The sequence below is a fragment of the Lemur catta genome, chromosome 14, assembly GCF_020740605.2.
Source record: "Lemur catta isolate mLemCat1 chromosome 14, mLemCat1.pri, whole genome shotgun sequence".
NCBI classification, from domain to species: domain Eukaryota; kingdom Metazoa; phylum Chordata; class Mammalia; order Primates; family Lemuridae; genus Lemur; species Lemur catta.
In genome coordinates, this window is record NC_059141.1 from 56,096,778 (window position 1) to 56,111,142 (window position 14,365).

The following is a 14,365-nucleotide window of genomic DNA, read 5'->3' on the forward strand; positions in this document are numbered from 1 at the left end:
TTGACTGTTATATGGTGGGATTCTGCATAAGATTCCATTTGGAGAAATAAAATCTTTTGCCAGTGCTATGAGAAAGTTTAAAGAGGATTCCTCTAAAGCCATCAAAGAAAGCCATTCAACGATGGCCCTGAGAAATTCTTTCACACCATAAGTTTACAGAACAACTACACTGGAAACTCATGAAAAAAATACTGTTAATTAGAAATCAACATTTCACATAAAACAGAAGAATTTTATAAGGTGGTAAACATCAAGTTAAACAAGCTAAACGTCGAATGTGTCTTGTCATTGGTCTCATTCATACTTTAAGGACCTTTGAGTTCATGTTATATGTCTGTAACATCAAAAGCTGATATCTGTTTGCCTGTTTTGAATATTTAACTCTCAGGTGCCTAAACAATCATGTCCAAATGAGATTTAACCACAATTGCTCTTCTCCCCTTCTAGGTCTGATTATATTATGCAGCCTTGGGCTAGGGCATGAATCCATAATAGTAGGCAGGCTAATTAGCAAGCTAAGAGGTTATGATGAACTCTAGGCCAGCTGGCAGACAGTGAGGGAATGCTATGGAATGTGGAATGGAGAGGTCAGGATTCAGGGTGGCCTTGAGCATTACAGTAATAGAAAAGTATTTCCTACATTCTCCAGCAGCATTTGCAATATCTGGTTTAATTCATTAGACGGGGCCAGGATTTATAGAAAGCAGATTCATATTTCAGAGACAATGACATCTCCTCAGTTAAAGCACAGTGCCAGCTCCATCAACGCAGTACAGATACCTGAAAACCCAGTGCAGCATCATCTATCTTCTACAAAAAGCAGGAGGAGGGGTACCCTTTCCTCTTGATCCAGCAAGGACAATCCTTAAAAAAATTTTATTATAAAAATTGAATATGACTAACCTGGCCCAAGATTCTTTGTGTAAGTGACCAAATCTTCCATAGTCTCAACCACCTCTGCCACTGTAAGATATTCCAAAATTCCTTTGCAAACTCTGATGATTTTACGAACCTGAAAATATATTTCAGAGTATTCAGTCAAGTGGGTGGACAATAAGTATTACAGAAAATATGGTAATGTAAATGTGTAGCTCTTCAGTATTTTTTCATCCTAAATATCAATCTTCCATGATTATAGTTAAGACTAGGCTTTTCTTCTGGGAGAGGTCTGCATGGGCCTCAGATTGCCTACCTCAGCCTCGTCGAAGGTAAGGAGCAGGTCTGATGTGCCAGAGAGAATGCCCCTTGACCCGTCGATTAGGTAATCTCGAGCAGGCACTGAGTAAGGGTCTGACTGAAGCATCTGGGCTGCCTGGACAAGCTTGGTGCAAGCATTCTCAACCCTGTGTAGAGGAACGTAGATTAACTTGCTGGCAGAACCAAGCAGAAGAATATCATATGCAAACGCAAAGAATGTAAATGTATGTAAATTCACATTATTTCCCCTACATGGAAAATAGCCAAGACCAAGTGATAATAGGACCTGAGTTTTTAGATTTAAAACTTTACAGTTATAGGCAGCACATTCATTCATTCATTCATTCAATGTACTAAGCCCTTGTTCTTCATTATTTCCTGGCAACAAAAAATGATGAGAAAATATTTGGGGCCTTTTGGGTTACTCTACCTCTGTAACATCTTTGTTTCCTTATTCCTCCCCACCCTATCCATACTGCTATTAAAAGATCCTGCAGAAAAAAACTGAAATCTTTGACAGTATTTTCAGATTTAACATCTGGAAATAAAATGCCAAAGTACCGTGTTAAGTGAAATTTAATAACCAGACAAAGCAAAGGAATGGGTGGAAACACAAAGTAAAAGTATGAGGTAATGCGTAAATTTCTCATTCATCTAGCCATTTGAAAACAGCCACATAAAACTATGTTGTTAATTAAAAAGTCACTAGTATTAATAACTGAACCAGCTAATGATAGTTTAATATTAATATAGTTTAATATAGGCCACTAGAACAGCCAAGGGTTTGGGTGGCAGGGGTGGGGGGAATTCATTTAAAAAAGGAACTCAAAATGCAGAAACCAAGTATTCTCCTTGACCCTCTTGTACTACTAACATGGCTTCATTCATTCAATTACTCATCCATACAGAGTTAAAAAGAACCTAATAGATCAGCTCTTCTAATCTGATATTCAATATACTAATTATGTTATCACTGAGTAACTTATAAAGATAAGGAACAAATTATTTAAAGCTAAAATACTTAGCCAAAATGATATATTCTCATTTGAAAACATAGAAAATGTCATATGCAAATAAAAACCTACCTCACAGGGTTGTTTTAAGGATCACATGAAATAAACGCAATGTTTTCAAGGTTCAAGTTATATCCTATATCAGTACCTCATTATCCTTTTTATGGCTGAATATTCCACTGTCTGAGTATGCCACAGTTTGTTTATTCATTCATCCACTAATGGACATTTGAGTTATTTATACCTTTTGGCAATTATGAATAATGCTGCTATAAACATTCATGTATAAACTTCTGTGTAGATATGTTTTCATTTTGATTGGGTATATTCCCAGGAGGGGAATTGCTAGTTTATATGGTAGTTCCATGTTTAACATTTTGAGAAACTACCAAACTGTTTTACAGCATTGTACCATATTACATTCCCACCAGCAACATACTGATTCTCCGTATCCTCACCAACACTTGTTATTCTATTTCCTTCTTTTTTAATTAAAGCCACCATAGTGGGTGTGAAGTGGTATCTCATTGTAGTTTTAATTTGCATTTCATTAATAACCAATAATGGTGAACATCTTTTCATGGGCTTGTTGTCTGTTTTTATCTTTTTTAGAGAAATGTCTATTCAAATCCTTTGCCCATGTTTCAATTGGGTTCTTTACCTTTTGTTGCTGAGTTGTAAGAGTTCTTTATATAGGCTAGATATTAAACCCTCATCAGATATGCAATTGGCAAATATTTTCTCCCAGTTTGTAGATTTACTCAATATAGTTTTAATTTCCATTCTTATGAATGAGGTTGAGGATTTTCATATTTTTTAAATTACAAAATAAAATTACACATATAAAAGATTATATAAACTTTCAAACAAATACTAACTAATCTAATAATCATGCTTCAGAAATAAAATACCAGACATGGTGGCACGTGCCCAGCTACTCAGTAGGAGGATAACTTGAGCCCAGGAGTTCAAGGCCAGCCTGGGCAACACAGCATGACCCTGACTCTACAAACAAATAAATATTTTTTAAAGAAATAAAATAATACCAAGTACTTCAGAATCCCACCTTAACCAAATCCTCCTTCCTATTCTCCAGAGGTAATCATTACTCTGAATATTGTGTTAATTATTTTCTTGATTTTCTTTATATTAATACTTTTACCACCTATATATGTATACACATCTAAAACCACCTATATATGTATACACATCTAAGCAACATACAGTTTAGTTTTGCCTGTATTGGAACTTTGCTTAGGCAGAATCATACTACTACGTATGCTTCTATGATCATTCTTTTTGTTCAATGTTGTATTGTTGAGACGCATCATGTTAACAACTGTAGTTGCTGTGTTGTATTTCAAGATACAGATAAACCATAATTTATTTACCATTCTACTTCTAGTGGACATCAGAGGTGTTCTAAGTTATTGTTTTTATTATTGGTGCTAATGTGAATAATATTGCTGTGAAATGTTTTATACTGGCCTCTGTTACACATGCACAGACTTTAGGTTATATATCTAGTGGTAGAAATACTGAGTTACAGAAAATACATATATTCAACTTTATCAGGGAATGCCAAACTGTTTTCCAAAATGATTATATTAATACCAATTTAATACTCGCATCAGCAGTGTTCACAATCGGTCCTCAATATCTGAACTTTTAATTTGCCAATCTGGTCAATGTGAAATGATAATATTATTGTGAATTTAATTTGTATTTTTATTTTACTAGTGAAATTCAAATTTGCTTTTTTCATGTTTATGGGCCCATGAGTTTTGATAGGTAGCATTTTTTCTTACTCAGTTCTAAATAATTTTCATTATGATTTCTTTGACAATAAGTTGTTTGGAAATTTAAAAATATACTTCTAAATATAAGGGGCTCTTCTACTTATCTTCTCATTATTGATTTATCACTCAAATGCATTCTGTCAGAGAATGTGGTCTATAAGATGAGGCACTGAAATGTATTTAGGCTAGTTTAATGTCTTAACATATGGTCAATTTTTATAAATTTTCTTTCTTTCTTTTTTTTTTTTTTTTTTTTTGAGACAGAGTCTCGCTTTGTTGTCCTGGCTAGAGTGAGTGCCGTGGCATCAGCCTAGCTCACAGCATCCTCAAACTCCTGGGCTCAGGCAATCCTACTACCTCAGCCTCCCGAGTAGCTGGGACTACAGGCATGCACCACCATGCCCGGCTAATTTTTTATATATATTTTTTTAGTTGGCCAGATAATTTCTTTCTATTTTTAGTAGAGACGGGGTCTCGCTCTTGCTCAGGCTGGTCTCAAACTCCTGACCTCGAGCAATCCACCCGCCTCAGCCTCCCAGAGTGCTAGGATTACAGGCATGAGCCATTGTGCCTGGCCGAATTTTTATGAATTTTCTATGTGTGCTTAGAAAGAATGAGGGTGATCTATTTTACATATTCCATTAGCTAAAGCTTGTTAATTGTAATGTTCAAATCTTCTACATCCTTCCTTATTTTTTGGTCTGTTTTATCCATCAATTACTGAGTGTTAAAATCGTCCATCATAACAGTGGATTTGTCCATATCTTCTTTTTTTTTTTTTTTTTTTTTGAGACAGTGTGTCGCTTTGTTGCCCTGGCTAGAGTGAGTGCCGTGGCGTCAGCCTAGCTCACAGCAACCTCAAACTCCTGGGCTTAAGCGATCCTACTGCCTCAGCCTCCCAAGTAGCTGGGACTACAGGCATGCACCACCATGCCCGGCTAATTTTTTCTATATATATTTTAGTTGGCCAGATAATTTCTTTCTATTTTTAGTAAAGACAGGGTCTCGCTCTTGCTCAGGCTGGTTTGGAACTCCTGACCTCGAGCGATCCACCCGCCTCGGCCTCCCAGAGTGCTAGGATTACAGGCATGAGCCACCGCACCTGGCCGCATATCTTCTTGTAGCTCTGTTTTTGTTTTATATATATTGAGGCTACCTTATTAATTACATATAAGTTTACTACTATTATATCTTTCTAGTGACTAGAACCTACTTATTATTATACAGTGCCTCTCTTTATCACCATTTGCTGCCCTAATATCTGTTTTGTCTGATATTAATAGTGCAAACCAGCTTTCTTTGGTTATTTTATTTGACTGGCATACCTTTCCATCATGTATTTCAAGCTCTTAGTACCCTTATATTTTAGGTATATCTTTTAGAAATACCATATAGCTATATTGTTAAATCCAGACTAGCAACTTCTAACTTAATAATTTATCTCATTTATATTTATTAAAATTACTGATATATTTGGAATTATTACCATATCTTATTTTTGTTCTATATGTATCTCAGTTTCCTTTTTACCCCTTTTCTTTATCCTTTTTGTGGATTGAGAAGGGTTTTTTCCCTCTGTTTTTTGTTTGTTTTTATTGGAAAGAGGGTCTTGCTCTGTTGCCTGGGCATGAGGGCAGTGGCGTCATCATAGCTCACTGCAACCTCAAACTCCTGGGCTCAAGCGGTCCTCCTGCCTCAGTCTCCCAAGTAGCTGAGACTACAGGCATGCACTACCACATCTGGCTAATTTTTCTATTTTTTTGTAGAGACAGGGTCTCGCTTTGTTGCTGAGGCTGGCCTCAAACTTCTGACCTCAAGTGATCCTCCCGCCTCAGCCTCCCAAAGTGCTGGGATTACAGGCATGAGCCACTGCGCCAGGCCATCATTAACTTTAAAGAGTCCCAAACTTGATTTTATTTCCAGGAAACTTGCACCTTGATAAAATTTTAGCAAACAAACATAAGAATCACAGAATGCAACTCTTGTTACATACCTATTCATGAGGACCCAGTTACTGTATGAGTTTTTCAAATTCGGGAAAAACAAAAAACAAATGATAGGAATAACCATTATGGAGAAAGGAAACTAGAAAAGAAGACATAAAATGAAAAAGGTTTGCAGGAATCAAATTGATTTTTCACTAATGGTTCCCTTGTGTGGTAAAGTGATAGGTCCAAAACAGACACTGCACCATTTTTTGTACAATAAGACATCTGATCTGCACATTAGAAATTTAATGGCATTCATAAAAGCCAAACAAATCCCACTATGACTAACCAGCAGTCAGAAACAGGAAGAAGTCTGTCTTGTCTGTGGAAAATTTGATTTTATTGAAACATTCAATCTGCCTGGCTTCTTAAAGTGATCTTTTACAATAGAAATTTGAATTTTTAAAAAGCATTTTAAAGAAGGAAAGTAGGGATGCAGTCAGTTTCCTAAATAATCATGGATCTTAACTAAATACTAATAATATTTGCTTCAATACTTTAAATCAATCAAGTAGTACAGATTACGGCATCTCTCTGCCTTCGAGTCTTCAACCTACACTAGAAAAAATCTTATGGTATCTATCAAATGGACCAATGACAGCCTCATGGGATCCCAAAATATGCTCACTCATGACCCACTAACATATTCTTCCCAGAATTACCACCTGATATGATTTGAGACAACTTAAGAGAAGCAGGCAAACTCCTCAGCTACATGTGATTTCAATGATCACTAATCAAGCAGCTTATGCTGAATTTTTTTTAAGGAAAAAAAGAGGAAAATACATCAAGAAATTATTAAAACTCTGCCATAAGTCCTTCTTAAAGGTTCTTTAAGACTATACCCAGAAAAAGTGAGTTACTAATCTTAAATTCCTTTAGTTGAATTCTTTCATATATTTATTTATCTGATACACTGAGTACCTTCTACATGCTATGATTCCTAGAAATAGGATGTTTGGGGTCTTTTTTTTTTAAAGGCCTTACTTTTAAGGAAGATCTTGGTAGGAGAGACAGACATATAAACAAACAAGTACAAATCAGTATTTAAAATTATATTCAGTGTATACTGAGGGCACAAAAGCAGGAGGAGTCATTTTTACCTAAGAGGTTCGGAAAGTTGTGATGGAGACAGTAATGACTACACTGCTCCTGCCTTCAGAAGCTCAGCACTGTTTAAAAAGATGATTCTCTTCCCAGCATCTCTGGAGGTTTTTTTTTCCCCCAATAGATCTCTCTAAATATAACACACACACACAAACACACACAAAGTCGTTTCTGTGAAAAATAACATGCATTTGCAATAGAACTAGTTCGACTAGGGAGGGCAGTCTACCATCATAAAACACAGGTAACTCACTCACTCTGAAGCCAAGCAATCTCAATCTGTTTCAATAAAAGTCAATCATGGTATCCCAGCTCACTGATTTAGCCATTTAAAGGAGAGAGAGCTTTAGACAAAATAATATAAATGAGATAGTCTAATCAGTCTATTTAGACATATACAGTCCGTAATTTCAAACTGAAAAGCTCTCTCAAACAGTCAACAAATTAAACTTTCACCCTCCCCCCCTCCAAAAAATGTTGAGGAAGGGTGGAGGCAACTCATCCTTTATCAAATTCACTGTTTGAATAAAACTGGAAAAACAAAAACTTATTTTAAACAGTATAGCCATTTAGGTTATGAAAGCTGTCAAGAAAAATGCATTCTGTTCGCTAAAGACTGAGGTGCTATGGAGCAGAACACCTGCAAATTTGATTTCATGGAAGTTGCAGTGTCCTGGAGCATACCCAAGGAAACAGGTGTTTACATCTTGGGACCTCTGTTTTAGAAACTGAGAGCACACTGGTGGGACCACAAACATATCTGATCACAGAAAGCCCTGACAACACTTGGGAGACAGGAAGGAAACAGGTGGAAGGAAGGAAGTTAGAGAACATGATCAGCTGATCGGTGGTTTTCTCTGCTGTGGCTACGGCACCCAGCACCTCCTTCACTGTCATCTCCAACCAGTCTGGCCCTGATACAATTATTTGGCAGGCAAAATCGATTGTCAGGGCTATTTCTGCTCTGTTCTTCTTTATTTTTTCTTTTTTGAGACATGGTTTCACTCTGTCGCCAGGGGTAGAGTGCAGTGGCGTCATCATAGCTAATTACAGCCTCTAATTCCTGGGCTCAAGTGATCCTCCCACCTCAGCCTCCCAAGTAGCTGGGACTACAGTCATGTGCCACTGTACCTGGCTAATTTTTCTATGTTTTGTAGAGATGGGGTCTTGCTCTTGCTCAGGCTGGTCTCAAATTCCTGACCTCAAGCAATCCTCCTCAGCCTCCCAAAATGCTAGGATTACAGGAGTGAGCCACCACGCCTGGCCCCTCTGCTCTGTTCTTAACCCTTGTTGAAGCCTTCCTTCTTTTCCCATCTGGGCAGAGTATCTTAAGAGATCAAGGCCCAGATCACTTCCAAGTTTGAGAAGCCCATCATATTTAAAAATGAAGAAATGCCAAAACAGGTTCATAAAAATGGTGGTATATTCAAGTGCTTATGTTTAATAATCTTAAATGCATGATAATATCTTCTTTTAAGACTCTTTTTCTCTGTGACTACATGCATGGCCTGGTTTGAAGATACTAAGATTTAAATTGTTAGGCCAGGTGAAGTGGCTCACTCCTGTAACCCAGCACTTTGGGAAGCCAAGGTGGGAGGATTGCTTGAGGCCAAGAGTTCCAGATGAGCCTGGGCAAAATAGTGAGACCCCATCTCTACAAAAAAAAATTTTTTTAATTAGCCAGGCATGATGGCACACACCTTTAGTCCTAGCTACTGGGGAGGCTGAGGTGGGAAGATCAAGTGAGCCTATAAGTCCAAGGCTGTTGTGAGCTATGATTGTACCACTGCACTCCAGCCTGGCCACCAAAGTGAGACTTTGTTTCTTTAAAAAAAAAAAAAAATTGTTGACCTGAGGAATGAGCTCCAGTAAAATTTCAGGCATCAGCAGCTGGTAGTTCAGCCATTCTAGTATCCCTCAAATAGGAAGTACTCTCTCTATCATCAATTCATACCCTCCTCAGATCTTTCTTTATATATACATATGATTAAAAAAATAAAAATAATACATGTCACTATTTCAAGACTCAAAGAGAATCATGAAAAGAATTTTTTCTTTTATATATCAGCCATTTTGCACAGATGTTACTTTAAAACAGTAGAAATAGACTCATTCTGTGGCGTCCCAGTAATAGCTGATATGCTTTGCTCTGGAGTTGCCATTTTGGGAAAGGTCAAGGATCTTCAGCCATTAGTCATCTACAGGCCTGCATGAAGGCCACAGCACAGTTACAGTTTTTAGGAGGGAGTTGGGAACACAGAGTACAATGACAAGCTTTAATCTAGTTCAAGTAGCAACTGCACAACACTGACTCACCCAGGTGGACGCTGTGTGATAATACTGAAACATGCTGTTCCAACCCCGTGCTCCTAGATTTAAAGGTCCTACGACTTCATCCATGAAGTATTCGTTACCCTGTCCCAACTCTCTTAAAGCACAACATAATGCAAAGTGGTCTTCTTGCTCTTATCAAGGCCAAACAGTGATAGTACAGGACACTGCATGTGTACACCCAAAACTAAAATTAAAAACACAATAATACATCTTAAATATATATATAATTTTCATTTGTCAATTAAAAATAAAGCTCCTATAATCCTAGCATTCTGGGAGGCTGAGGCGGGAGGATTGCTTGAGGTTAGGAGTTCGAGACCAGCCTGAACAAGAGCAAGACCCCCATCTGTACAAAACCTAGAACAATTAGCCAGGCGTGGTAGCACAGGCCTATAATCCCAGCTATTCAGGAGGCTGAGGCAAGAGGATCACTTGAACCCAGGAGGTGGAGGTTGCAGTGAGCTATGATCTCCCCAGTGCACTGTAGCCAGAGCAACAAAGCAAGACCCTGTCTTAAAGAAAAAAAAATGCTGAGGGAAAAAATAAGTTACAAAAAAAGCCCTACAATGAGTCATATTGAAAACATTCAAAAACCCTTTAAGGACAACACCAAATTCTCCTTTGCTGGAACATGTATATTGAGATAACAAGGCTAAAATACACATGCACACACAACCCTCAGGCTCAATAAATTCTTTTATTTCAGATTTGGTTAGGAGGGTATGCAGCCAGTTTTTACTTCACCTTCAAACAAAACAGAATTCTGCTTGAGTCAAGAGATAACAGAAGGGGAAGCAGCACGTTGGGAATGAGAGGGCTACAAATGTTACAGCTGCCCAAGCTTTATGCTCCTCAAGACTTTCTGAGCAGCTTATTTGAAAGATAGAGTATGAGTCACAACTCTTGAATCCTTTAAAGCCTGCATGAAAGTCCTGTTCTTTCTCCCCTCTTCCTTGACTCCCTTGTCAAATCTGGCATCAGTGCAGGAAGAGATTCTGAGCCTGCAAAGTTCAATCAAGAACACTGGTCCAACAGCTCCTCCGTCCTTCCTCCATCTCATGCTAGGGTTACAGCAGAAAGATTGAGCATACAAGTATGTCCTACAGATACTAGTAGTTTTCAAATGTATGTTGATGCTGTTGTGTTGATAAAATAAAAAATTATTTTAAAATATTACTAGGTTCATTGTACCTTTTTGTTCTTATGTATTTCTTAACCAATGAATAAATAAAAGTCTCACTATTATTATTTGAAGATCTTTAGGCTGAAAAAAACTGACACTCAGTTCTATTGGAATGCATGAGTTAGGGATGTGGCTACCTAAACACAAAATGAAGTGGAAGAGATACAATAAGAGGATATTTTCACTTATGAAGAAAACTGCCCAAAACTAGGATGGGATGTGGATTTAAAAAAAAAAAAAAAAAGAACAAAATCTGGAGATACAAGCCAACAGCAGGCTGACATCAATCAAAAGTCATTCTAAAAAAATGGTAATAAATAACAAATCATTAACAGAATTTAGAACCCAGGAGAATAAAAAACTTATAACCTAACAATATTGCTTTGAAATATATAAAGCTAACACTGACAATTATAAGAATAATTGACAAGTCTACAATTAGTGCAGGAGATTTTAACATACCCTCAATCATAAACTGATAGTTCAAACAGAAAAAACAGGAAGCCTATAAAAAGTTTGATCAGTAATATTTATATATTGATCTAAATGATATAAATAGAATGTTATACCCAATCAAAACAGAATATATTTTCTTGTTAAGTACACATAATACACTCACCAAAACTGACCACTTAAAGAATTTCCAAGAATTGATATTATATAAACCATGTCTTTGGGCACACTGTAATTAAATTAGAAAAATATAACAAAAAGATAGTAAAAAGAACTTATAAAACTTTAAAATGCACTCATAAATAATACACATGGTTAAAGAGATATTCACAACCAAAATTATGAAATATTTAGGGCTGAATGACAGTTAAAGTAGGTAGGGTTTATCCTAGAAATGCAAGCACAGTTCATTATCAGAAAATCTACATTCATGTAGTAGACCATAGACTATCTCAACAGAGTAAAGGATAAAAATTGTATAATCCTCTCAATAGATACAGAAAGGGCATTAAATACAAACTAGCCATCATCGTCAAAAAACAAAAAGTCATACTACAGAAGACTATTGATTAGGGGAAATATATCTGTGAGAAAAGCTTAAAAAGCAACTGAAGAATCAAATCATTTAGTCAAAGAAAACAATTGAGAAACAAATATTAAGAAGCCATGGAAGGAAGCTAATATGTAATCACCAAATATCCTTTTTTCCTTTTCAGGTACTTTCACATACATCATTTCCTCATTTAAGCCCCACAGTAACTATTACATTAGAAAAAGAGATTCTTGGCGGAGCACATTGGCCCACACCTGTAATCCTAGCACTCCGGGAGGCCGAAGTGGGAGGATCAGATCGCTTGAGCTCAGGAGTTGGAGACCAGCCTGAGCAAGAGTGAGACCCCATCTCTACTAAAAATAGAAAAATCAGCCAGGCATGCTGGTACATGCCTGTACTCCCAGCTATTCCAGAGGCTGAGTGAGGCAGGAGGATCACTTGAGCCCAGGAGTCTGAGATTGCAGTGAGCTATGATGACACCACTGCACCTCCACCCAGGCCAACAGAGCAAAAGACTCTGTCTCAAAAAAAAAAATAAAAAATAATTTTTTAAATCAAAAAAAAAAAAAAGAAGAGATTCTTGTGAAAAAGGGTGAGAAAATGCCTTAGCATACTGCAATTAGAATTCTACCTTTGCCATTTCTGTACTGGATAACCTTCAACAAGTTACTGAGATTTTCTGAGTCTCAGCTTCCTCAACTGCAAAATGAAGTAGATTAAATAACACAACTTAAAGTTCTCAGCTCATAGAAGGTATTTAAGAAATGGATCTATTTTTATAAGGTTCTTTTGGTTCTATTAAAGAAAGAACAATAAAGATTTTAAATGACTGCAGAAAAAATCTTAAACCTTGAGAGCTTCTTAAATTAGAACTATACATAGGAAAAGTCAAGGTAATTATTAAGTGAATACTGTATCTAACTGCTTTTAGTGTTTCTGTTTGTTTTTGTAGGGTAGGGTTGGGCAGCTGATGACCTCAAATTATCTATAAAATAAAGCAGTTGGTTAAATAATCTCTATGATTCCTTTTAACTTTAAGATTTTTATGACTTTAATTTCTTTAGAATTTAAGAGTTGTAAGACAATGCAGTCCATCACAAATTACATCTGTACTGTTCCTTCTTTGTAAATACTTAGGAAAAGTGTAAACTGTTATCCTCTAAGAGTGATACAAAGTTAGTACTACCTATAGTACAAGGGATGGGCTACATGACTGCCTGGAAGGTTGGATTATGTAAAGAACATGGACTTGGAAGCCAAGAGACAACCAATAGGAAACCTGTCCTGCCATTTACTAGCTGAGCAACCTTGAGTAAGTTAAGTTTGTCAAACCTCAGTCTTTTTATCTGTAAAGTGAGTTTATTAACACCTTGAAATTGGTGTTCTCAGAATTACATGAGTAAATGAAAATACTATATATAAGTACCTGATCCAATAATAGATATTCAATAAATGTAAGTTCTATTGGCCCCTTGAGTTCTTTTCAATCATGTAATTTTGAGTACTCTGTAGACAACAGAAACTGAAGTACAGTCACGTGACACGTGATGATGCTTCTATCAATGGCAGATGGCATATAAGACTGGTCTCAGAAGATTATAATACTGTACTTTTACTGTACCTTTTCTATGTTTAGATACACAAATACCTATCATTGTGTTAGATACACAAATACTGATCATTGTGTCACGACTACCTACAGTATTCAGTATAGTAACATAGTGTACAGGCTTGTAGCCTAGGAGCAATACACTATACCACATATATGGCCTAGGTATGTAGTAGGCTATACTATCTGAGTAAGTACTTTCCATGATGTTTGCAATTCTCAGAACATATCCCTGTCATTAAGCAACACATGACTGTATTACCTGTCTAAAGTTTTGTTTATTTCTTAATCATAAAGGATATACAAAGTAAACCAAAGATTCAATCCATGCCAAGCTGTTTAGAACTCCTTTGCAAGAAGACTCAAAAATTCACAGATCATTTTGTTTGAGAGAGTCTGTGAAAAACAGTAGTACCCAACTATGTTTAATGTGGCAAGTCCAAAGGTGAACTATTTAAAGTTTGAGTGCTTGCTCCAGGTCAAAAATGCAACAAGGCAGCTGACAGAGGTGAATGATTGTCTCACAGAAACTTGTTCACCCATGTTAAGAGACAAAAATCTTCTCTTATAATACAGTAGCAGTGAAAAGGACCACAAAAACTCAAGTTAAAAAAAAAATTAGAATTACACATTAGCCCCAGGCAAACAAAGGGCAATAAGTGGTAAGATCAAAGAATTAATTCTAAAAAAAGATATTCTGGGCATTTTCACCCACAAGTATGCTTAAAAATACAAATTTCATCACAAATTATTTTGAGTGCTCAAGATCATCAGCAAAGAAAAAGCTAAATATAAGAGCTGGTGGTCTAAAAATATGACACTATTACTTTAGGTCAAAAGAGATCTAAATTAAGTACAAGCATGTTTTAATCCTTTTCAAATTTCTTCTTTGTACATGAATATAAATTATGGTAAAATCACACAAGTATGTACCATAATTGTGCTTAACTTATAAAGTTTAAGGGTTAAAACAAGGTAATTCCCAGGAAATGTGATTAACGGCAATCATGTAGCAGTAACGTACCCTTTCCCACAGTATTTTAGGAACATTCTTTTATTCAATAAGCCTAGACAATATGTTTCAAAAATAGTTCAAGCTGGTGAATCAATCCAAGTTTTGATGATTTAA

General features: G+C 36.4%; 1 protein-coding gene across 2 annotated transcripts in view; it reads right to left on the reverse strand.

The window, feature by feature from the left end:
- The window catches only part of VCL (vinculin), a 102,108-nt gene that overhangs the window by 45,603 nt on the left and 42,140 nt on the right, over window positions 1-14,365 (reverse strand). For both annotated transcript variants that reach the window (XM_045568948.1, XM_045568949.1), the window contains exons 3-4: window positions 1,193-1,343; window positions 904-1,012 (exon numbers count right to left, since the gene is read on the reverse strand). In XM_045568948.1, the coding sequence (XP_045424904.1) occupies window positions 904-1,012; window positions 1,193-1,343 (260 nt within the window). The remainder of the gene's footprint in view (window positions 1-903; window positions 1,013-1,192; window positions 1,344-14,365) is intronic.